The 25,082-nt window shown below is 43.3% G+C and overlaps 1 protein-coding gene and 1 long non-coding RNA gene across 4 annotated transcripts in view; one reads left to right on the top strand and one right to left on the bottom strand.

The window, feature by feature from the left end:
• The first annotated feature begins 732 nt into the window (after window positions 1-732).
• On the top strand, window positions 733-11,724 carry LOC141414930 (uncharacterized). The gene is made up of 4 exons (XR_012439938.1): window positions 733-866; window positions 2,719-3,056; window positions 3,988-4,131; window positions 10,377-11,724. It is a non-coding gene; the product is annotated as an uncharacterized lncRNA (long non-coding RNA).
• A 5,431-nt stretch (window positions 11,725-17,155) lies between these two features.
• Slc16a1 (solute carrier family 16 member 1) overlaps window positions 17,156-25,082 on the bottom strand; it is a 48,834-nt gene continuing 40,907 nt past the window's right edge. For all 3 annotated transcript variants that reach the window (XM_020156568.2, XM_020156569.2, XM_020156567.2), the window contains exons 4-5: window positions 21,600-22,466; window positions 17,156-19,073 (exon numbers count right to left, since the gene is read on the bottom strand). In XM_020156568.2, coding sequence (XP_020012157.1) covers window positions 18,799-19,073; window positions 21,600-22,466 — 1,142 coding nt within the window. In that variant the 3' untranslated portion in view covers window positions 17,156-18,798. The remainder of the gene's footprint in view (window positions 19,074-21,599; window positions 22,467-25,082) is intronic.

The following is a 25,082-nucleotide window of genomic DNA, read 5'->3' as shown; positions in this document are numbered from 1 at the left end:
TCTCTCTCTCTCTCTCCTAATATCCTTATTTTCTTTTTGGAAGGTCAGGTAACTTGCTTTTCTCTTGGTAGTGTATAGTGTGGAAATGAGAGTCGCCATTTTTTTTCCTTTGGCGGTACTGGGGTTTGAACATCGGGCCTCACAAAGTAGAGTGCAAGGCAGGCGCTCTACCACTTGAGCCACTCCCCAGGCCCAGAGACTTGCCATTTTAGTTTGGTCTGTTGGGCCCAGGGCTGGAGCTTAGTTCCAACCAAAGGCCACCTACCAATGTTATTTAACACATAAAAAGTAGTTTACTTTTCCTATCTGTGGGTAGACAGTTAAGTTCTGCAAGGGTAATGATGAATTATGATTTTCTTGGGAACTTGTTTCTTTTTATTTTCTTTCACTTCCTAAAAGAACCACTTCAGAGGGGGGAGGGAGACAAGAGAGGAAATTCATTGGAGTAAACATCAGCTAATACAGCAGGATGCCTTGTCAAGGGTCTGAAGAACTCCTTACAGCAATGTAAACAGGGCCTATTACCTTCATCTTACTGAGGAAGGCCACTGGAAGCCATGAGAGTAGAGCCTGACTTACTCCCAGTGGGGGCAGCTCAGGAGGAGGGGGTGCCCAGGTGTGCGAGGGGACCCAAGAGGAGGGGGAGCTGGATCCTGGAAGCTCTGGGCCACACGAGGGCGCCCCACACTGCCACTTCTGGGCTGGGGGTGGCCCAAGGGAGAGAAGAGAGAACAGCCCTCTGGGGATGGAGGGCAGGAAGGGACTGTCCTGTGTGCCTCCAGGCTGGCCCCTCCTCTGGTTTTCTTGAAGGAAGTCACTGTGAAGTCCCTCTGGTCTAAGGTCCTGAGGAATTCCTGCCCCTGCAGGTCAGGGTTGTCTGCGTGGGGGAAGGAAAGATGTCTGCTATTGTGTGTGTGTTGTTATGTTGGGAGTTACAATACAGAGTGTGTGTGTGTGTGGGGTGTGGATTTCTCCATAAATATAGTGTGGGAGGGGCAGTGGGCATGTTCCTGATCCCAGAGGGCTGGCACTGGTGCCAAAAAGGAGAACCTGATGTAAGAGCCAGTCCAAGTGGATGGGGTTCTCCCCATGTCCCTCCCCTGCCAAAAAAAATGGGCAAGGATGAGCCTTTGTGTTCATTTGTTGCTGCAAGTGGGGTAGAAGGACAGCATATTGGTGACAGTCCTAAAGCCTTCCAGTACTGCTCATCATAGGCCCTGGAGCCTGTCCAGTCCTGCAGCTCAGGGACCTGGTGTCACTAAGATTTGCCCACGGGCACAGCCGAGGTCTTGTGACTCAGGAAATAGCACTGGTCTTAGTTTAAGACTTCTTTTCTTTTTTTATCCTCCTGAAAGCTGTGTGGGTCAGTGGCTGGGAGCCCAGGTTGGGGGTGGCAGGGGCAGTTGGCATGGGCCTGGAGGCTTCTGCCCACTCCCACTGTAGTCACCAGACAAGTACTTCACACGAGTAAGCTCTGCAGGCTGTACCCTGGCCTGGTGTCTCAGCCGCGGATTTTAGGGCATTAGAGCTGTTAGAAATTAAACCCAGAGCAGGAGCCTCAGGTCAGTAGGCTGCGGCCCTGGACAGTGTCCCAGAGCAGGGGGAAGAGGAAGTCCTGAGGCTAGGAGGAGAATAGCAAGCCCTGGGAGTCCCAGGATGCTAAAATATGCGCACAAGAACAGAGTCTGTAATGCCCAGGAGACCCCAACTGGAGAGGGTGACAAGAAAAGTCCATGGGAGTCCACACAGTCCATGGGAGCCAGGGACTCTGACCCGGCCAGCTGATTCCTCTCTGCCTGTCCAGACTTCTCCCCAGCATGCTTTTCCCTCAGCAGCCAGGTCCCAGCCAAACACCATGACCTAAGTGTGAGAGGAAGCCATCCTTGTGGGACCCGATTCCTCCAGGGAGAAGCGGGACCTGCCGGGAGCTGGGGATACCAGGTGCAAGGCTCCAGGGCCACGTGGTCATCAAGAGGAGGGTACTGATAGCAGGCCAGGGTGGCTAGTGCACTGGGGCTGTAGCTCAGGGATAGCATGCTTGCCCACGAGGCCCTGGGTTCAATTTCCAGGACTGAAGAAAAGTAAATAATAATTTTTTTTTTCAGCTACATGATGGGCATATCATCTTGATGAGCTGAAATTACTTAATCTAAGTCAACCTCAGTGTTCTCAGCTGCAAAAAATCTACAAATATCTACCTTGTAGATGTTTGAAGATTTAAAAATGAGGACAGTAAAGCACCTGCTCAATAAATAAATACTGTTTCTATTATTATTTTCCAAACACCCAGGCCTCCTAGGCTTCTTACCTTTCTAAAACAAAAACAAAAAGCAGGCTTCTCTTCTAAGCTCCAAGAAGAATAGTCTTATAGTTTGCCTGTACTGCTGTGATAACAAGAAGTTATTATTAAGCAGGGTATGGTAACAAACGCATGTAGTTCCTGCTACTAGGAAAGTTCAGACCAGAGGATCATTTGAGCCTAGGAGTTCAAGTCCGGCAACATAACAAGACACTGACCCCCACCCCCCAAAATAAATAAAAGTTAATATTAAAAATCAGTTAGCTTAATATAACTTGGCAGGAAGTGTGGCTCAGTGGCAGAGCCCGTGCTTAGCATATGCAAGGCCCTGGGTTCAATCCCTAGCACCAAAATAATAATAATAAAAAAAAGTTAATATGTTACCACGCAGTCATGAGTTCTTGTCTCCCTGTTAACAGGAGCTGTCTGGAGGAAATACCTGGATTGCGGGGTGTGAATTTATTGGCTGGCAGGCTGTCTGTGGGTGAAGAGCCAAGTGGGTTTCCTGGATCTCACAGTAGGGGGATCACAGGACCTTCAGACTTTCTGAGCAGGAAGAGGCTGGTGGACTACCTGTTCCAGTGGGTTTGAGGTCCCAGCCTTTGTCTGGGACCTGGTGATGACCCTCCTACCGTTCCCATCATGGAGACAAGAAGTCAGAGGCCACTTCTCCTGCACCAGGGAGGAGCAAGGACTGACTGTAGGCCAAGGATCCATGGCTTTCTTTTCCATTTCATCTCTGCTCCAACTCCAGCAGGTGAGGCTGAGAAGCCAGCCAGGCGCCTGGCACAGAATGGGTACTTAGGAATTGATGGTGGAACTGAATTGCACGTAGGCCATAAAGATGATGGGAGGGCAGGGCGTTCTGTGAGCTCAGTCGGGGTCAGGGAGATGTGGGTGGGCACCACCCAAGATCAAGTGCCAGGAGTGGAGGGGGCCCCACCCTATCAGGGACGCCCTGCTGTGAAACCTGGCAGCCACTCCAGGTTCCTCCCAGCCCCCACCCCCTCACCCTGCTGCTCACTCTGCCTCCTCCTTAACTCCTTGGACACAGCTCTGCCTCCTTCCCCTCCCTCCACCACAGGTCACCTTATTTCCTGCCCAGATGGTCAAATCTTAAGTAAGACTTGTCCTCTTCCAGTCTTGCACAAACTCTATTAAAGTGGTATTGCTAAAACCAGAATGATGCTTCTCTCCCTGACTAAATGTCTCCATGGTTTCCCATTGCCCACAGACTAAAGATCAAATTTTCTAGAGTGACCCTTCCAGCCGGTGAGTCTCCCTTTCTCTGTTTTCCTCTCCAGCTTCACTTCTTACTCTTCCCCCTCATCTGTCAGACTGTACCCTGGTCACTCTGAGCCGTCTACTCCTGGCAAATGCCAGACTCCCCCCATCCTCCGGGGCTGGCATATGCACACTCCCTCAAAGTGAAAATACACATCATCAGCACACACTCCTTGCTTCTCTCTGTCTAATTTGGTTAATTTCTGTTCTTCTGCAAACTTCAAACTAAGACAACCAACCCTTCCCTTAACCTCCTGACCTCTCCTATCCAAGACAGGCCTGGGTGTCCCCCTGGCTTTCACAGTCCTGGTGCTCCCAAACTTTTTGGAGGTTTTTTTTTGTTTTGTTTTTAACATTTTCCAATTTACTTTACACTCCCCCTTTAATCTGCACACTGCTACTAGGTAGGGACCCGTCCTGTTCCCTGTGGCATCTCTTGGGGCCCAGCACGTGCTGACACGCGGCAGGCAGAAGCAGTAACAGCAGGAACGTGGACACAGCCCACATTCTCTCAGCACATGCCAGGAGCTGCTCAGGGCGCCGTCCAGGTCAGTCTGCAGGGGTCCAAGAGCAACGGATCCACTCGCCTACTTCCTGTCCTTCAGAGGCAGGAGCTAAAACCCACATTTCTCAGGCCCAGTCCTGAGTGGCTGGTGCAGAGGGATCAGTGTGTACAGCCTCACAGGGGGCTGGAAGGTGGACTGGTTCCTGTGACAAGCAGGGCCATGCAGAGGTGCATTTTTGTCCTGTAGCAGCATGCAGTGTCCACTCCCCACCCCTGAGGAGCCAGGGGACAGTTGACAGTAAGGCCATGTATATGTGTCTGCTCCCTGAACCATGTCGGTGTAGCTTGGATCTCAGCAGTGTCAGCAGCAGCCTCAGGCACCCACCTTGCTTTCCTGCTCAGACAGAATGGCAGACCCTCTGCAGGTCCAGCCCTGCCCTGCCTCTCCCAACCCTGTCTCAAATCACTTTCTGCTCAGAACACCTCCAGTGGCTCCTGTGTCTTGAATTGAATAGCTGTAATTATCTTTCATAGGTGAGGAAACTGAGGCACAGAGCCAGGCTTTGAACCCAGGTCATTCTGACCCCAGTACCCACTGTTGGAGTACTGTGGACATGTGATACTGGGTACCAGGTGAGAGAGGTCAGCCTCCAAGGGCTCTGGGGCAGGGACCTGGGCTGACCCAGACAGGGAGGCTGCCTGCGAGAGGCAGGACATCTAGTTCACGAAGAAATACCCCTTTTGCCATTCACGCCATTGTTGCATAGTTATAGAGAGACCACCTGGAGTACCAGCGATGTCTTCCAATGTGCCCCTCAGAACCTGAAAGAACACAGCACACTGGGGAGATGACTAGGATGACTATCAAGGCCATGAAACCAACAGTGTGGCTTGTGTTCCTCAGCCAGTGTCTCCAGGAGTCAAACTAACTCAAAGAAAACAAAAGAGGCCAAGACTCAAGTGGTAGAGTGCCTGCCCAGTAAGCACAAAGCCCTGAGTTCGAACCCCAGTGCCACTAAAAAAGAAAGAAAGGAAGGAGGTAGGGAGGGAAGGAAGGAAGAAAACTAAAAGGCAATGGCTACAACAAAGCATGAACTCGGTCTCTGGGAATCCTTTTAAGCCAGGCTGGTGTTTCCAGGGGATGCTTTATCGGTTCCACAGTCTACCTTAGTTCCTTTACCCTGTCTGGTCATATCTGAAAAAATAACATTCCGGTCAAAGCCTTGGTTAACATAACCAGCTTTTCCTGTTATAAAGGAAAAGGTTCTCAATCAGAACCTGTTACAAAGATTCTGATTGAGTTTACATAAATCACTATATTGTCATATTAAATAAGAATACTCTCTTAACAGTTTCCCAGTTCTGGAGGGAACAAGTAGGAAGCAAAAATAAATGTTTCCATTTTTGTTCACACAAGTATACTTTACCAAATTTCTGAGCTATAAATAGAAAAATAAATAAATAAATAAATAAATTTCTGAGATGGCTTAAGAGAAAAAAGGAAAAATGCTTCCTTAAATGTGAAAACAGACTAAAGAACAAATATTTTAAGCAAAAAGTTGTAAAAAAGTTGGGCATGTGGCTTAGCACATGGAGGCTGAAGCAGGAAGTTTACAAATCTGAGGCCAGCCTGGGCTTTTGTCTCAACAAAAGGGAAAAAAGGGCTGGCAGAATGGCTCAAATGGTAGAATACCTGCCTAGAAAGTGTGAGGCCCCAAGCTCAAACCCCAGTACCACAAAAAAAAAAAAAAAAAAAAAAAAAATCTGATGATAGTTCGCTGTAACACAATCAACAAAGAAATTTCATTATTTCTGAAACATAACATTTTAACATAATACCCAGAATTATGACTGATCTACCTTCTACAAGAGCATATCAGCTTTTTAGAAATTTCAATTTCTGAACACTCATATCAGTAACAAATGAAAGTTTTAGCATCATTTATTATTAGACAATGCTCCCCATAGAAAAGTATCCCTAACTATACCACTCTTTTGTAAGAATCGGGGACAGGGAACCCCAGTACTACCACCAAAAAGAAAAAAAAAAATTGAGGACTGGCTAGGGTGTAGGTCAAGAAAAACGACAATTTAGAATTTGGTTTTGGACAATTTGTCAGACATTTTAAAGATTTCAGACACCCGAATAAACAGGATTACAAATCATTATGAAACAATGCAAAAGTGACAAAAGACTTCAAAGACAAATACAGGAAAGTTATGTAGGTTTTTAAAAATCTTAGCTCTTTTAATATTGAGAAGAGCAAGCTCTTAAGTAATCATACAAGGCCTCATACAAGACAAGACATTCTGTTCTTAAAGAAGCACGAATGAGGGCTGGGGGTGTAGCTCAGTGGTAGTGCGCTCCTGTGAGACCCTGTCTTTGATCGCCAGTGCTGAAACACACACACACAGTACGCAGTCACCTTTTATTCCCCCTTAGGCAACTTAAAAGGCACACCCCTCTCACAGACTTTTATCAATACCCTAAGGAAACTGTTGCTTTAAAAGATAAGACCAGCTGAGCACAGTGGTGCACACCTACTTGTATTCCCAGCCATAAGGGAGGCACAGGTAACAGGGTGGTGATCTGAGGCTGGACCAGGCAAAAAGTGAGAGACCCTATCTGAAACATAACAAAAGCAAAAAGGGCGTGGCTCAAATAGGAGAGTACCTGCCTTGCAAGCACAAAGCCCTGGGTTTAAAGTCAGTACTGCCAAAAAAAAAAAAAAAAAAAGACTAGTTTTTTGTTTTGTTTTGGCAGCACTGGGGTTTGAGCTCAGGGCCTCACACTTGCTAAGAAGGCACACTCTACCACTTGAGCCACTCCACCCGTCCAGAAGACTAGTTTTGATTAAGATTTACTCACTTATTGAGGGTTATTGCTGCTTCTGAGCCTACCATGGGTCTTGCCCAGGTCACTGCTTTCCCTGGGTGTAGGAAAAGCTCACCGTTGTGAGCCACCCATTACTAGTTGCAGGGACATGCCAGGGGGTGATTTTTGAGGCTGCCCAGTGTGAGTAGGCCTGGCTATCACACAGTTACACAGGCAGAGCCTTGGGAACTGCGCCAACGAAAGAGATAGGGTCTTAGAAACTTGCCCAGACTGTCCTCAAACTTGTGGGCTCAAATGATCCTCCTTCCTCAACCCCCTGAGCAGCAGGGATTACAGGCCTGCGCCACCACACCCCATATAACCGATTTCGTAGAAAAGTCAATTATGGAGTCAGAAACCATTGCAGCTTCTTTAACCTGGCTAAAGTTTGCAGCTAATGCCAGGAAAGTCAAGGACATTCTAACATCCCGTCTTCCATCTCCAGAACTTCCCCCTCTCTCTCTCTGAGGAGAGGCTGGAAGGACTCATCAATAATTAAAATGGAAGGCCATAGAAGGAATCAGAAAAGAAGCTAACACAGTAATACAGTTAGCCCAGAGAAAGGCAGGGCTCACACAGACAAGGGCAGCCCCGGGAATGTTTCCTCATCTGGCTTACTGTGGAGACGAGGCCAGGCCTCTTGGGAAGGACTTGTGCAACAGCTGCTGTGAAAGCTGTCAAACATCTGATTCACAGACTCTGCCTTATGGCTTTTGCTTGGCAGACACACTGCACTCTCAGAAGTTTGCACTCTCCCGATACAAGCCCAAATGTCTACCTGGAATAATTTTATAAGCAGCAATTATTTTTCTTAGCTTCAGGATTAAAATGTGGAAAGGTAGGTCACATATAATTAATTGAACATGCCAGAAATGATAATGGACAGCCTAAACCCTGTTGGTCTCAGGGGATGCTTTCTTTTCCCTCCCTCTTTCCTTCCTTCCTTCCTCCCTTCCTTTCCTTTTTTCTTTTCTTTCTCCCTCTCTTTCTCTTCCTTTCTTTCCCGCCTTCACGTTTGTTAGGCAGGTCCTCTACCAATTGAACCACTCCACCAAGCCCTAAAATTTTTCATTTTTTTTTTATTTTTTGTGGCACTGGGGTTTGAACTCAGGGCCTCAGGGTTGCTAGGCAGGCATTCTACCACTTGACCCACTCTGTCTGCCAGCCTGGGGCTGCTTTTTTTTTTTAGTACTGGGGCTTGAATTCAGGGACTTCACCTTGAGCCACTTTGCCAGACTATTTTTTTTTTTTTTTTGTGATAAGTGTTTTTGAGATAGGGTCTTGCAAACTATATTTGCCCAGGCAGTCTTTGAACTGTGACCCTAGCCTCCTGAGTAGCTAGGATTACAGGCGTGAGCCACTGGTACCTGGCAGCTGCTTTGTTTTTAAAACATGTTTTCTATTATGCAGGACTGTATGCACATCTTATGTACAATTTGTTTAAACAATGTGCAAAATACACACACCAAAAAAGAGCTAGAGGATTGGCCCAAGCAGTATAGCATTGTCTAGTTAGCAAAAGGCTGAGTTCAAACTCTAGTACCACCACCAAAAGAAAGAAAGAAAGAATGAATGAATTCAAGGACCAGGGTGTGTGTGTGGGGGTGCTCAAGTGGTAGAGGCAAGCATGAGGTTGTGGGTATAATTCCCAATACCATGAAGAAAACAAATGAGTGAATTTGGCCAAGTGTGATGACACACACTTGTAATCTTAGCACTCTAGAGAAGAGGAAGGCAGCCTGGGTTGCATAGTGAGACTTGCAGGAAAGGGAGAGAGGGTGACAGAGAGAAAGGGAAAGGGAGAGGGAGGGAGGGGGACAGCGGGAGGGAGAGAAAAGAAAAGAAGGAAAGAAGAAAGAATGAGTAGAATTTGAAGAATGTAAATAGGATAAGAATTATAAATTAAACTTTTAATAATTATGTGTTAGAAAATAATGTATACTGAAAATAGTTTCCAAAAGCTTTTTTGGTGACTTGCAACCTGAAAGTTAAAATTAGCATCTCTCTCTCTCTCTTTCTTTACTTCCATGACTGACATGCATTGAGCAATTCCTTTTTTAAGATGTTTTTTCGGTACTGGGGTTTGATACTTGAGCCATGTCCCCAGCATTGAGCAATTACTTTTACAGGACATTCTGCTCATAGGTTGAATTTATGGTTTTATGGTTGTAAACATCTAGCAGAGATAATACAGATTTGTTTAACCAGCAAACCTGAGCAAAAAACTAGCAATTTCAAAAAAATTCCTTTTTTTATTTTACCAACAACTTAAAAAACTAGCTTTCTTTACCAAAGCTCATATAAAAAGGCAGGAATACTTACTTAATATGAAAAATCACTTATCTCAAAGCCAATTTAGATAGAACTTCTTTAAGGGATTTTATAAATTAGTTTAGAAGTATTTGGAGGTAAAAAGTATATATAACATATTCATAAAAACATACATACGTAAACATGCATAAGCTACAGATAGACACAAGCTAAGGTCTTATAGCTTTCATAATAAAATTTTAGTAATGAGTCAATCTATAAACTCAATGATTTCTATTTACTAATTTATTTTTTTGTAGGCCTTAATTTTTTTGGCAGTACTGTGGTACTGAGGAACTCGGGTTTTGGGCTTCCTTAACAGGCCCTCTACACTCTACCCCTTAAGCCATGCCTCTAGCTCAGGCTTTAATTTTTATTTTTATTTATTTATTTATTTATTGTGATACTGGGGCTTGCACTCAGGGCCTTCACCTTGAGCCACTCCACAAGCCCTATTTTTGTGAAGGATTTTTTGAGATAGGATCTCGAAAACTATTTGCCCAGCCTGGCTTCGAACCACAATCCTCCTGATCTCTGCCTCCTGAGTAGCTAGGATTACAGACATGAGCCACTGGTGCTGGCTTCATTTTTTTTTTTTGATATGGGGTCTTCCTATGTTGCCAGGATTGGTCTCAAACTCTTTCACTCAGGTGAGTTATTAGGACTACAGACACATACCACAGTGCCTGCTTCCACTTATTTTTTTTTTAAGTCCAATTCTGGAAGTCGATGCTGGTGGTTGATGCCTGTAATCCTAGTTACTCAGGAGGCAGAGATCAGGAGGATCGAGGTTCAAAGCCAGCCCAGGCAAACAGTTCATGAGATACTATCTCAAAACAATACATCACAAAAAGGGCTGGCGGAATGGCTCAGGGTGTACGCCCTGAGTTCAAACTCCAATACCACAAAAAAAAAAAAAAAAGCAACAAATAAAATCCAATTCTATTCCTGACAAAAGTGGACCAAGATAAGGCTAAGTGCTCACATGGCCAAAGCATTTTCTTTTTGTCATTAATATTTCAGGGAAAGAAAAAAAAAAACAAAAAACTTAAGACTTCCTATTCACCAGTTTCCAAATAACTTTCTCCTCTGCTCTTTTCTAGACAGAGAAACCAAACCTCCCAATGAAGATCCTGAGAGTCTGAGTTCACTGATTTAGAGAAGAGCTTTCCAGTTGAAGGTGGACAGAGGATTTTTTATGTGTAGAATAAGGATGGGTAGTTCTGAGTTTAAGAATGTGACTGGGGTTGTGGCTCAGTGATAAGAGTGTGTACGTGTGCAAGCTCAGGGGTTTGATTCCCAGCACTACAAAAAAAAAAAATATTTTACTAGGGCAGAAGAGTGGTTAAAGAAGCCTGGTTAATCAAATAGGCTACAACTGAGCTACAATTCCAGCCTCTAGCTTGCTTGCTTTCCATTTACCTCCCTCTGTCCTTCCCTTTTTCTTTTTGAGAGGAAAAGACCTCACTTGAGGCTGGCCTCAAGTCATCCTTCCAATCCACCTCACCCTCCCAGAGCATCACCCATACTGGCATACTTACCTAGCTTTATTTTGGGCTTTAGAGTGGGATGGTAACTAAGCAAATTCAACCTTTCTTTATCAGCCTTTAGTTGCTTAAACTTTGCATTTGCCTTTTGGAAGGAGTCTTTTAGAGAGGCAATTTTTTTTTTTTTAAATCTTGAGATCCTTTTAGAAAGTTTCTTTTTCATATCAAAGATCTACTGAGGAGGCAGAGATCCAGAAGATCAAGATTCTAAGCCAGCCTGAGCAAATAGTCCAGAAGACCCTATCTTGAGTATACCCAACACAAAACAGGTTTGGCAGAGTGGTTCAAGTGGTAGAGTGCCTGTCTAGGAACCATGAGGCCCTGAGTTCAAATCTCAGTATTGCTGCACGTCGGTGGCTCACGTCTGTAATCCTAGCTACTCAGGATGCAGAGATCAGGAGGATTGTGGTTCAAAGCCAGCCTGGGCAAATAGTTCCATGAGACCCTATCTCGAAAAACCCTTCACAAAAATAGGGCTGGTGGAGTGGCTCAAGGTGAAGGCCCTGAATTCAAGCCCCTGTGCTGAAAAGAAAAAGGAAACAAAAAAATAAAATAGGTGTCCCATTGTCTAATCTGGGAGCCCTTATTTTTAGATGTACTTTTTTTTTTTTTTAAACCAAGATAGAAGTTGCGGATCACTTGGGGACATACTACTTGCAATTGGACTCTCAAGTGGAGTCTTGTGACATCCACGCTGCCCTTAACCCATAGGATCTGGCGCTCTATCAGGTAGATAGTCAGTCTGGGTTCAATTTCAGGACAACTAGTTGCTGTCTACAGAGATTAGAGAATTGCTTGATGTGGGGAAAAATCCTCAACGAATTTGATCATTGGTTTTCACAGTCTATCTTTCCTATACAGCAGTGTACCAGCTACCAGGATCTTAGCTGGCTTCCCACCTCTCCTCCTGTGCCTCTGAGGTTTGGCCTATGGATTTGTAGGCCCTCTTCATGCTATGCCACCTACAGAAGCTTCCCAGAACCTAAAATTAAAGGGCAGCTCTGGCTTTGCATGCTGGTTCTACTCATCTCAAGCAGCTCAGACCCGTAGGCACTCGGAAAAGTGATGCGCTGCTGTCGGTGCAAGGAAAGGATGAGGAGTTGGTGCAAGAAGGAAGGCCGGGGTCCAGGAACAGGTCCACAGGTTGGAGGCCTGGAGGTGCGGAACATGCCTGCACTTAATGAAGCTCTCCAGTGGGTGAGAGCAGGTCATGGGCTGAGGACTGGGAAGGAGGACTGGGAGGTGGATGGAGCTGATTATGGAGGGACCAGTGGGTCAGGCCAAGGAGCTTGGACTTTATCCTCAAGGAGTGAAATATTAGATTTGAATTTTATTATCTTTATTGCTTTTTTTTAGTTATAATAGTTGTATAGGTCTGTCTTCCTTTTCCTTCCTTCCTTCCTCACTCCCTCCCTTCCCTCCTTCCCTTTTCTTTCTTTTTTCTTTTCTTCCCTTCCTTTCCTTCCTTTCTTTCTCTTTCAAGTAACAACACTGAGATTTAGCCCTTTTAGAAAAATCACTTTGGCAGCAGTGTTGAGGCTAGATTGAAGGGTGAGAACAGAATCAGGTAGGCTTAGAATCCAAGCTGATGACAGAAAGGAAAAGGAAGGATGGAGAGAATGAGGTTGAATCTACTCTTGGCAGCTGATAGGTTTGGGGAGGGGGGCGGGGGGGGGTTGGAAGAGAAGTGGGGAGGGATTGGTAGTGCAGAGAAAGCCCTCTCCCTGAAGTGTCTAGCTCAGAAAACCCCCTCGCTAGGTTGTTTACTGATTCTTAGCATTTGAGAAAGAAAATAGTACTTGAATTTTAAAGGAAAAGTGTTTTCTGAAGGCTCTACAACTCCTGCTCTAAAAGGCATATACAAATAGGGCTTGACCAAAGACATCAGACCCTTCTCTTTTTGGCATTAAAGGTGGTTATGAGAGTGAAAAGGAATGAGGAGGGAAAGGGAAATCATAAAGACAGTGACCATAGACTTCCTCTTAATAATTCTGCACATACAGATTGTCAGCACACCAGGTGACTTTTAATCCCAGGCCAGTTCTCCTCCTGGCCCTCTTAATGGCTTCTAGCCACTTCCTCTTGGGATCAGGCCAGTATAAGCTCAGGAAATGCAAAGTTTTAATTCTGGAATCAGTAAAGCATATTAGGAAAGGAAATCCACAAGTGAAAAATAAAAAAAATCACATTATGAATTTCAAAGCCAAGGAAAAGGATGAAAAATCAGATTGTAAATTTGCTGGCGACAGCGATTTTACTCATTATAGTTAGCCTCTTCCATTTTTGTCTATTTCCAAAGCTTCTGTCTGGCACAACCTTCACCACTAGCTGTCTTGCTTTGATCTCTTCTGACAAGGGCGATGCTCAGCCAGGATGACAGCCCAGCTAAAGGGTCAGTGCTCTCATTATACCCACCTCTCTAGAACTATGCATGGATCAGATGGCAGAATACATTTGAAAGGCCTTTGTGAACTGATGAGCTAAGACATCACCAGCTGTTCTTTATTCATTGTTGTTCTGAATGATGACTTAAATGACTTGCTCTGCAGCATTGTAGAATATTCAAGACTCTGATTTTCTTTTTGTAGTACTGGAGTTTGAACACAGGGCTTATACCTTAAACTCCACCAGCCCTTTTTTTGTGATGGGATTTTTCGAGATAGGCTCTTGCAGACTGTTTGCCCAGGCTGGCTTCGAACCTCGAATTATCCTCGTGATAATTTTGTTATGTCTATTAGAAGTCAAGAAAAGTTAGCTCCCTCGGAGCATACTTTTTGACTCCTTTATGATCTATTAAGATTGGGATAGGTTTCTCAGTGTGCTACCCTTCCGCAGTGGTTTCTATGTAGTTTCATCCAGTATATTAACAGCTATAGATGCTGGGAACTGTATCTTATTCATTGAAGTAATCTCACCCAACCCATGCCACACACACACAGCCAACAGTGAGCTGCGCACACAGATGCTCCAAAAAAATACTGGGTGGATGGATATGAAGGTTGACCATTGTTTATATTCATACCCATTGTTTTCTAGCCTGAAAACTTTCACTGTTCATTTATTTTCTCTTACTAGAATGTAAGACAAAAAAAAGAGAGAGAGAGAGAAAACTGGAGGTTCAAGTGGTAGAGCATCTCCTTTGCATGTGTGAAGCCCTGAGCTCAAACCCAAGTTCCACCAAAAAAAAAAACCCACAAAAACAAAAACAACCCTAAAAATGCCTGGTGCTGGAAACAGAGATCAGGATTGTGGTTTGAAGCCAGACTGGGGGAATAGTTTGAAAGACCCTACCTCAAAAACAACCAACACAAAACAGGGCTGGCAGAGTGACTCAAATCGTAAAGCACCTGCCTAGCAAGCATGAGGCCCTGAGTTCAAACCCCAGTACTGCCAAAAAACAAAAAGAAAGAAAATATAGACTATAAAATGCCTGTGAAGACATAGTTTTCTTCTCAAAGTAGATGCCTGGGAGGTGAATGTAGTGGTATATGCCTGTAATTCCAGCACTTGGGAGGCTGAGGCAGGAGGGTCACAAGTTTGAGGCCAGCTGGGCTATATAAACTTTTGAGACTTTGTCTCAAAGGAAAAAAGAAAAAAAGAATTTTCTTGTATGGTGCTAGGATTGAATAGTGCATGCTAGGCACGTAATCTACCCTGAGTCACATCCCAGCCTTTCCCCTTTTCATAACATTAGTTTACTGTTTTCCGATGCTGACCTCAATGACAGTCACAGCACTGTGAAGTGGGTGAGTACAGAGCCTCTGGCTTCCTGAGTTAAACATTCACTTGCAGCTCTTCATGCTCTAGAGGGGAGCCACAGGAATGCTGCCCCGAAGACACCTGGGAAAGGCAGGAGGCCCTGCAGCTGACCCAGGTGACCCATTGGCTAGCTTTGGTCCAACCTAGCAAGATGACTAGAGACCACTACGCTTTTTTTCTTTTTCTCATTAAACTTTGTTTTAATGGGTCTCAAAAAATGTGCTTTTGGAGTTTCATGTCATACTCACCTTTCTTCCACCAAAAGGGAGAAGCAGAAAAAAAATAATAAACTGACTTTAATAATTAATGGCTTCATGTTCTTTTGAGATAATTGTCTTGTTACAGGCCTCCAGATCAGATGTATTTTTTTTTTCTCTTGTAAACCTGTAATATGCTACATTCAAATTTTCTTTTAGGGCTCAGGGCACATAGCTCAGTGGGAGAGTTCTAGCCTAGGGTTCAATCACCAACACTGCAAAAAAAAAAAAGTTAGTTAAAAAAAAAAAAACAAACCAAAACCATGAAACTATCACAGTAAAAATATTAATATGGAAAAATAAAGGGTTTGGGGTGTAACTCAAGTGGTAAAATGCTTGCCTAGAAAGCATGAGGCCCTGAATTCAAATACCATACCACCATCATAGATATATCTATGTAAAAGTATGAAAGTACTTTGTTCAGCGTGTAAACCAGTGGTACAGCACGTGCTTAGCATGTATGAGGCTCTGGGTTCAATGTCTAACACACAGTCACCTCTGATTGTATCGCTCACAAAAATACAGCTAGCATATCTGTACACTCCTTTTTTCTTGAGGATTTTTATATATGCATATATTCCATGCTACTTTGTATTGCTTTTTCTTTTTTTTTTTTTTTGGCAGTACTGGGGTTTGAACTCAGAGCCTACACTTTGAGCCACTCCACCAACCCTTCTTTGTGATGCATTTTTTTGAGATAGGGTCTCATCAATTATTGCCCAGGCTGGCTTTGAACCTTGATCCTCCTGATCTCTGAGCCTCCTGAGTAGCTAGGAATACAGGATATGAGGACAGTACTAGGGTTCAAACTCAGGGCCTGGAGCTTGCTAGGCAGGTGCTCTGAAAGACTTATTAGCTAAATGAACAAATTCTCCTTTTTGATTCTTCTTTTAGTATAACATACTGGTCTTTGTTTTGAAAGTGAATGGGTGAAACCCACACTTCAACATGTGGTTGAAGTCATAAGTATCTGAAAAATCCTTAAACAGGCTGGTAAGTATTTAAGTGATGGTTATAAAGTGCAGAGGGTGATCTCTGCATACATCTCTTCCTGAAGCAGCCACTGAAACCATGTGAACTGAAATAAAACTTCTAGTGACATCAGGGGTGACAGATAGGTTCTGAAAGCCCACGGCTTCTAGGGCTGATTTACAGCACAGATGATTAGCCAATCAGAGCAGGCATGTGTTGAATTTTCACATTACCTGCTACTGAACTTGAGCTTGCTTCAGACCCTTGGGTGTATGAAGCACAGGCATAGAAAGCATGCCCAGCACCAATACCAAGACAAACCCTTAAGCCTGTCTCTTCAGTGAGGAAAAAAATCAGAGTTGAACAAAGTGTTTAAAAAAAGTTTGGTTCCAAAGCTGGGTGAGATGGTACACACCTGTAATGCCAGCACTCAAAGGTAAAGACAGAGTTTATGTTAGACAGGGGGACACAGTGAGAAAAGGTCTTAAAAAAAAAAAAAAAAAAAAAAAAGCTTACTTCCAACCTTCTGGAGTGGTGACATATTTGCATCACAAAACCCAGGATTGCCATGACTCAGCACAGCCTTATTTTTATTTTTACATTTCCAATAGTTATGGTCCCTTACCAATGGTAATTTGCATTTTATAGACAGGAAAAAGTACTACACAAGGGTTAGACTTGGTTCCATGAAGATGTCAGTGTCCAGGACAAGAGCCAATACTTCCCTACAGGCTTCTGCCCTAAATTTCCTCCTGAATCTCCTTTAACTCTCATACAAAAGGAGGCTTATAGTGTCCTTAAGGCTAACTGCTGCCAGCTGCCAGTGGCTCATGCTTGTAATCCTAGCTGCTCAGGAGGCAAAGATCAGGAGGATCGAGGTTCCAAGTCAGCCTGGGCAGATGGTTCTTGAGACCCTATCTCAAAAATATAACACAAAAGCAGGGCTGGTAGAGTGGCTAATTGGTAGTGTGCCTGCCTAGCAAGCATGAAACCCTGAGTTCAAACTCCACTTTTCTCTCCCCTCTTAAAAAAGAGGCCAACTGCCTTAGATGCTCTAGGTTCAAGAGTGCTTTCAAAACCCCCTCCTGTCTTTTTTTTTTTTTTCCCTGTACTGGGGTTCAAACTCAAGGCTTCATGTTTGCCAGGCAGGCTCTCTATCACTTGAATGATGCCTCAGCCCCTTGCTGAAGGGGAACTTCAGCCCCTTGCAAAGAGGAAAGGGGGGAACTAGCCACATAAACAAATCTCAAGGTACATAAATGGAATAATTCAGCACTAGAAACCTGATAATGAAAATGAAGACACAGCAATACTTTTCTCAAGAACACAAACATTTGGAGGAAGAAATCTTTTCTAAAAATAAAATAAATGTTTTATTTGGAAAAGTCAGCCTCTAACACAAGGTTTTGAATCTGTATTTTCATTCTGTCAATTACAGTGGTATTTTAAATGCATTGAAGATAATTCATTGGATGTTACATCTCTCATTGTTCTGCCTCAATTTAGAAGATACTAGGTTAAAAAAATATTTACAGTTTCATTCTGATCTACCCTCCCACCTTTCCTTGTACTGAGCCCATTTTCCTACATTTCAGGTAAGTGAAGCGTCACCAAGCTTAAGGTTTGTGTCCAATAATTCTAAGTGTGGCATGTTTGTTTCTAAGTCTTCTCAGAAAGAGGGGGGGAAATGGGAGGGGGGTTCCTTATTGAAAGGAAGGGCACTTCTCAATCTTCCTTCCACCTTTATCTTTATTGGTTTGCCTGTGGCCAAATTTTTCTGGCCCTTTTGAATTTGCAAACACTGAAAAAAATATATATTAAGAAAAAACCAAACAAACCCAAACACCACACACACACATATTCAGTCGGTACTGCATCTCTCACATACAGCTTTCAGCTTGAAGCAAGTATGAATGGAACCACCAAAAACCAAAGGGGAAAACTGACAGGGTAGGAGATTCTATAGGGCTGGGTGCGGCTCAGTGGCCGAGCTGATGCTCACCATGCTTAAGGTCCTGGGTTCAATCCCCAGCACCACCAAAAAACTAAAACACCAAAACCAAACACACACACTTGAGGATTCCAGTGTAATTAGGGTCTTGGAAAAACCTAAGCTGAATTCAGCTGATTATTTGAACTATCTACCTACATTAAATATATGATGTGTAGATTTTAATACTAATTTTTACAGTGAGAAAAATAATAGCAACTGGTTTGAAGAGGGGAAATGCTCTGTACCCACTCCAAATGTCTTGGAACAGGGTGCGAACGTAGTAACTTAGTGAAAACAACACTCCAGCACTCGGCTTCTAATAAGCATCTCAGGAAAGGAGCCAAAGAGGTCTTCCTGAATATAATGTGGCTGGAACAGCCAACATGTTTCAGAAGTTTTAAACTTTAAATTTTTTAAATAGCAAGCATATATACCAAGCAACTACCAATGCTAGAAAAATGTCAGTATTTTATAAAACATCCAACTTTACCCAGTATTTCATAAATGTTCCAGTAACATCTGACAACATATAACAAATAATGAAGCAAGATAAACTTTAAATTTAAGAGTTGCCTCAAACAAGTTAGTTGTTATTTTTTCTTTGAAGGTGCTACTTAAAATATATGAACTCAGCAGAATGATTTAAAAAGTTAAGGCTCTCTAGAGATTTCTACACACTAAAACTTAAGGCACATATTGTAATATTCATGACACTGTTAAAAGCTAAGAACAATAAAAAAGAAAAACAAAACAAAAAAAACCAAGAACACGAAACAAAAAACAATAACAAAAACCCTACTTCTTTCCTACATCCTTTACCAACCCTGTCCTCCCCAAAGTGTATGATACTTTAAATTCAGGCATTGGTAAGGAGTGAAACAAAATCCATCAATGAACACCTGGGATGTTTGCACAGAATGTCCACCGTCTCAGAGAGCACCACTGGTATACTACAGGCCAGTAGATCTTCGGATGTCTTGGGTAATGGCCCGCGGGGTCACACTGGACTCTCCTCCTCTTTGGGGTCTCCTTCTGTGCTGTTATGCTGTGGAGACTGTGCTGCTTTTGTAACTTCTTTTGGCTTCTCATCTGAGTTCATACCGGTCTCGTCCTCTTTCCCTTCCTTTCTCTGCTCCTCTGCCTTCTGTTCTTTTGCCACAAGTCGATAATTGACGCCCATGCCAATGAAGAGATAGACACCTGCGATGATGAGGATGACGCCACACGCCCAGTACGTGTATTTGTACTCGCCGTAAATGTCATTGAGACTACCTGGGGAGACGTAAAAACAAAGCGATGTGCATAAAAGTAAACAAGGATACCCCTTCCCAGACAGTTTATGGGTCCACTCAGAAGCTGGGCGAGGTAGTACTTGTCTATAATCCTGGCACTCTGGAGGCTGAGGCTGAGTTGGAGGTCAGCCTGGACTATGTAGTGGGACCCTGCCTCAGTAACGAAAACTCAGAAAAAGATGTCACTTCAATTTTCAAAGAGCCCACAATGACAAATTGGTATAAAAAAGAACTGCTGAAAATTATCTGATCATCTCTTTCTAATGTCTCTGATTTTATAGGCCTTACACATTTGGTTATTTTTAGCAACTTGAAAACAATTCATGCTTGACAATAATTCATGTCTGAATCAAGAAAGACCTGAACGTCAGGTACAACCACTTCTCTCAAGTTCACGATGGAGAAGCCTGTTGCTCAGAGGCTGAGGGGACTTCCAGGCCAGAGCAATCCGGTTCCCAAGGCCAAGGCCAGCGCTCCTTCTCAATCACCCTCCCTGATGGGCTCCTCGACCTGGGCTGAAAATTTACCTAACAGCAACAGTTTACCCATTCTAGGCACCTAGTCCTCCCATCACACATTCTACTGTCACCCTCACTGCACAGATACAAAAACTGAAGTAGAAACATTAAGTTATGTCTCCAAGATCACAAAGCCAGCAAGTGAAGTAACGGCTTTAAGCTGGGAAGTCCGACTCCAGGCCTGCACCTGGAACCACTGCGCTGCAGGATCCATCCACTGGCGGAAAGTCAGATGAATGTGGGAATGGCCTATCACCTCCTTTTCTCGGAAGGCTCTGTGAGGGCTGGTAGTAAGGAAGCCTATTTAAATTGGTATTTCTGAATTATTTTTTTTTTTTTGGCCATGAAACCCTTGTTATAGCACAGTTTATAAGCATCTCATCAAAACAGCATTTGTAGGAATAAACTTTGGAAACCCTACTCTCCACTTAACCGGTCCCCCTGTGATGCCACCTGGTTTCCTGACTCGGGCATCATGCACCTGCAGTGCCCACAGCTGTCATACACCAGGCACTGGCTCTGTGGATGAGGTGAGCAAAGGACACGACATCCACACTTCAGAGGAACAGAGAGACATTCATCAAACAGTGACATGACCTGTGACAGGTGCCATAGGAGGGTTCTGAACAGAAAACAGAGGATTAGGACTGCTACGTGGGGTGAGAAAGGCTTCCTCCCTTGAAGAGTTAACAGAGCTGAGAATGGCAGGAGGATAAGGTCATCTAGAAGGGGTAGGGAGAGGATACAGGCTAACAGCAGGTGCAAAGGCACTGGGGTAGGAGGAAGCACGGTGTGAGAGAGGGAAGAAGGGCCAGGTTGCTGTAGCAGAGAGAGCAAAGGGTAAAGGTAGGAAATGAGGCTAGAGAGACAGTAGGGCCAGGCCCTGCAGAGCCTTGCAAGCCACATTAGGAATTTGATTTTTACCCTAAGAGCAGTGGAATGGAGAGCTGTAACAGACTGAAGAACAGCTGGAGCTGATACAGGCAGACCAGTTAGGAAACTGTTAGAAGCAGCCTGCATTACGGACAGGAGTTTGGGTAAGAGAGGTAATTGCGACGGAGAGAAATGGATTATAAAGAGATTTCGCAGATGAAACCTAGTGGGATTTAGAGACTCTCCGGGTCAGGGAGGGGTACTAGCAATGTATAAAGAGAGCTGTGGACCTTCTTTCTCTTTTGGATACTCACCCCCTCAAGAATGAATCACATCCAAGAGGAGCAAACTATTTTTTTATATGTTTTATCTGGAGCTATCATTTTATTTTTTGTTTTTTTTTTTTACACGGGTCTCACTATAAAGGTGAGGCTGGCCTTGGACTCACTCCTCTTGCCTCAGCCTCCCAGGGTGCTAGAATGACAGGTGGGCATCAGCATGGCCAGCCTTTTGGAGCTCTGAATTTAAAAGATGAAACACTACATTAGGTACCTGTGCTCAAATTATATGCTGGCTTACAAACTGTGTAACGTTAGCACAATGACTTCACCCTTTAAAGCCTCTATTTCTTCATTTAGGAAATAGAAATAAATCAGTCATACCACACAGCCTTGTGAGATTCAACAGGATCCATACAGTGGTTCTGGCAGTCACTAGCAGTACACTGAGAACTTATGTGATAGCTCTCCACCATGCTTTTTAAAGGTGAAGGTGTTTTCTACAATAAGTATGCTAGCTTCATGATCAGAAAAAAATGTAAATATAGTCACTTGCTCCCCCATACAGCTTGAGTTTGATTGAATCCCATTTTTTTTTTTGGTCTTCTCTTTTTTGGTGCTGGGATCGAACCGAGGGCCTCGCGCATGCTAGGCAAGCTCTGTACCACCGAGCTACATCCCAGCCCCTTGAATCCCATTTTGTAAATACGTGAACAGGCACCAAGGGTACAGAAATGAGACTCACTAACCTCTGCATTCTATCACTATTCCCATCATGTTTGTCCATTTTATGGTGACAGACATAAAGGGAGAAGGGAGTAGGGAGACATACTTTACCTAAAAGTGGTGGCCCCAGGAGGACAGGGCAGCATTCCACAATGGTCACCAAGCCCACAGCGCTGGAGAACCTCTGGGGTCCAACGAGGTCCATCAGTGTTTCAAACAATACCGAGCTGAGCCACCCAAAGGCAAAGCCAAAGAATCCCGAGTAGATGCAGAAGCCAACGTAGCTGGTGGATAAAGGCGCTAACAAATGGCACACTCCATTCGCAACTACAGAAGCCGCAAAGAAGTACTGGATCCGAGGTCTGATCCACTTCGTGTTGGCCACAAGTCCCATGGAAGGTCTGGCCACCATATCAACAAAAGCCAGAATGGAAAGAAGGAAGGCTGACTTCTCACTAGAATAGTGCTGACTCTTGCCATAATTACTAAGAAAGACCAACGGTGTGAAGAGTCCAAAAAACATGACTACATTTCCAGAAAGGTAGAGCAAAAAGCCTCTGTGAGTGAAGAGGGACAAGTCAAGGAATTTATTAATCGTTTGGAAGATGGATTGTTTTTCCTGTTTGGGGTTTCCTCCAATAAGATCTGTACTTGCATCACCTGCACCTATTTTTGCACCAGATTGGCCAGGTTCCTGGAGAGATTCTTTGGACTTAACTTTTTCTACCTCAGTAGCCTTGGGCCCTATTGGCCGCATCAGGGATCCAGCTACACAGCAGTTTAGCAGGAGGCTCCCAAGAATTAGGAAGCTTCCTCTCCAGCCAAAGATACCAAAAAAAGCCTGGTTGAGGGGGGCCAGGGTAGAGAGGAATACAGGGCTGCCTGCCATGGCCAGTCCATTGGCCAGTGGTCTCTTCTTATAGAAATACTTGCCAATCATGGTCAGAGCTGGATTCAGGTTAAAGGCAAGCCCAAGACCTAGGAAAAGGGGCAAAAACAATACTGTAATAAATACTGGAAATAATTTTGAAATTACTTAACCAAAGAAACTAAAGTAATATGTGAAAATAATGGAGAGAAAACAAATAGCTTCACTATTACATGACACATTTTGCAAGTTTCAGTGTAGGTTTAAAACCAGACTGCCTGTGTCCAAAAGTCAGCATCACTGCTGACTGGTCTCAGACACATGAATCCTCACGCCTGTGCCTCAGTATCTAAACAGGTACACAGCATGCTGTGAGGAAGAGAAGATGTGAAAAGCTAGTATAGTAAGCTCAAGAAATTTTATTTTTTAGCTGGCAAAGTGGCTCAAGTGGTGGTATGCCTGCCTAGCAAGTGTGAGGTCCTGAGTTCAAACCCTGTAGTATACCAAAAAAAAAAAAGTTATTTTTATTATTGCTTTATTATTTGAAGGTAACTGTCAAATCTAACAAAAATCACCTGAAATTATTAAGACACTAATCAAATAGACATTAAAATAGATTTATAATGAAAGATGTAATATAAAATGATCCTTTCAACCAAAATTAAAACAGACCATTTATAGGGCTCAAATTGTGGAATTTTATGCAAATACCCAAAATTGTTGAGATGGCAAGTCTCTCCAGATGAACGTACTAATTTAATACAATTATAATGAAAATGTCACTGGATTTTGAGATGAGATAAAATGATTTTTAAGCACACAGAGAATGAACATGGGGGCTGCTAGAAATTTCTGGTGTTGTAGAGGGAGGAGTGGGACTAACAATAACAGATTTTTAAATGGCTTTATAAAAGCTATAATCATTACAACAGCTGGTCCTGTTTCAAAAATAGATAAGTAACAATGAAAATGGGCAGAAAGCCCGAGAGCAAAAGTGAAATACGATCCTCCTGGCCTTGCTTTGATCCCCACCATCTTTTTTTCTTTTCCAGTTTTCTCTTCTCTTTTCTTTTCACCTTGTACATGCTAGGCCAAAGCTCTCTCAACCCTTGGTTTTTTAAAGAAAGGATCTCACTATATACCTAAGGCTGACCCTGAACTCATTATGCAGTCCAGGCTGGCCCCAAACGAACAACCCTCCTGCCTCATCCTCCAGAGCGCAGGTATTAAAGGAATGCTCCATCATGACTGGCTAGCTATCATCAATCTCTAAGACATTAACATTAAACTAACAAATCACAGTAGACTGTTGCCCGAATTTCCACCTGGTATGGCTTCCTATCTACAACATTTACTCTGACCCTGCTTACACCTCTGACCGCACACCATCCCATTTTCATATGTCCTAGTAACCATGCTACTGTTCAGGGTCTATGTTTTTCTAGATCTTCATGAAACTGCTTCCTTGTGCTTAGTCAGATTCCTACGTAAAGCCATCTTTTTAGTGAGACCTTATCTGTTACTTGCCCTAACCTTCCCTTTCACAATGCTTTGTTTATCATTTATCATAACCCACTAGCTTATTTATTGACTTTCTTTTTTTTTTGCAGTACTCAGGGCCTTGCACTTGATAGGCAGACACTCAATCACTTGAGCCACTCTGCCAGCCCTTTTATTATTTATTTATATATTTGTACTTTGCATTGTCAGCTTCATCCTATTAATGCACATGACTTTGCCTAATTTGTTGCTCTGTGTCCACAGGACCTACAATGATTCCCAACATGCATAAAATTGCTATTCTATTAGTATTTCATACACCGAGTTACTAATCATGAGAGAACAAGCAGTTTTATGTATTCATATGTACACACATACTTGTTGTGGTGCTGGGGATAGAATCAAGCCTTCAGCATGCTAGGCAGGTGCTCTGCCCCTGCACAATGCTCCCAGGCACTACTTATATTTTTTTCCTCATTTGACGTCATATGTTTTCATCCATCCAGAATTTTATATGTAAAATCTATGCTTAAAGAACGTACACAGACTAGGTGTGGTGACTCACACCTTTAACCCCAACTGCTGGTGAGATGGAGACATCGGGAGAATTGCAGTTCAAGGATAACCTAGGTGAAAAGTTAATGAGACCCCATCTCAAGCAACACCAAAGGGAAAAATAAGCAAATAAACAAGCAAACAAACAAACCCAAACCAAAATACAAATAGCAGTTCCCCTTAAGGACCTTAAATAATCAATTAACTCAGAAATTAGTCAACCAAATTATGATATATCTATTCAATAAATAAAGATGAAATCTGTTGTGCATCAGAATTCTTGATAACATGAAAGATGTTCATATGTTAACTAAAAGAAAAAGATAATGACAACATGTACAAAATCTGATCTTTTACTCTGAAAAAAAGATTAGGTTTACGCACAGAAAAAGTATAGAAGGACACATCCAGAATGTTAATGGGAATGTGAAATGTAAGTAATCTTGATTCATTATATTCATCAGTTTATTACATTAACTTGATGACTAAAAGAAAAGGGAGAGCACTATTGAATGTATCCGCTACCCTTCAAAAGTGTTATATGGACATTATACAATTCCTGGTTTTTGTTTAACATGCTGTCCTATTCCAAAGAAGAACCATTCTCTTGGAAGGAAGAGGTAAGGAGAGCATAACCAGTTACTGACCTTCAGAAAGTGGCCACACAAACT

This window comes from Castor canadensis, chromosome 12 (assembly GCF_047511655.1).
Source record: "Castor canadensis chromosome 12, mCasCan1.hap1v2, whole genome shotgun sequence".
In the NCBI taxonomy this organism is placed as follows: Eukaryota; Metazoa; Chordata; class Mammalia; order Rodentia; family Castoridae; genus Castor; species Castor canadensis.
Note: the sequence above shows the minus strand (reverse complement) of the source record. Positions and strands in the feature narration are given on the sequence as shown.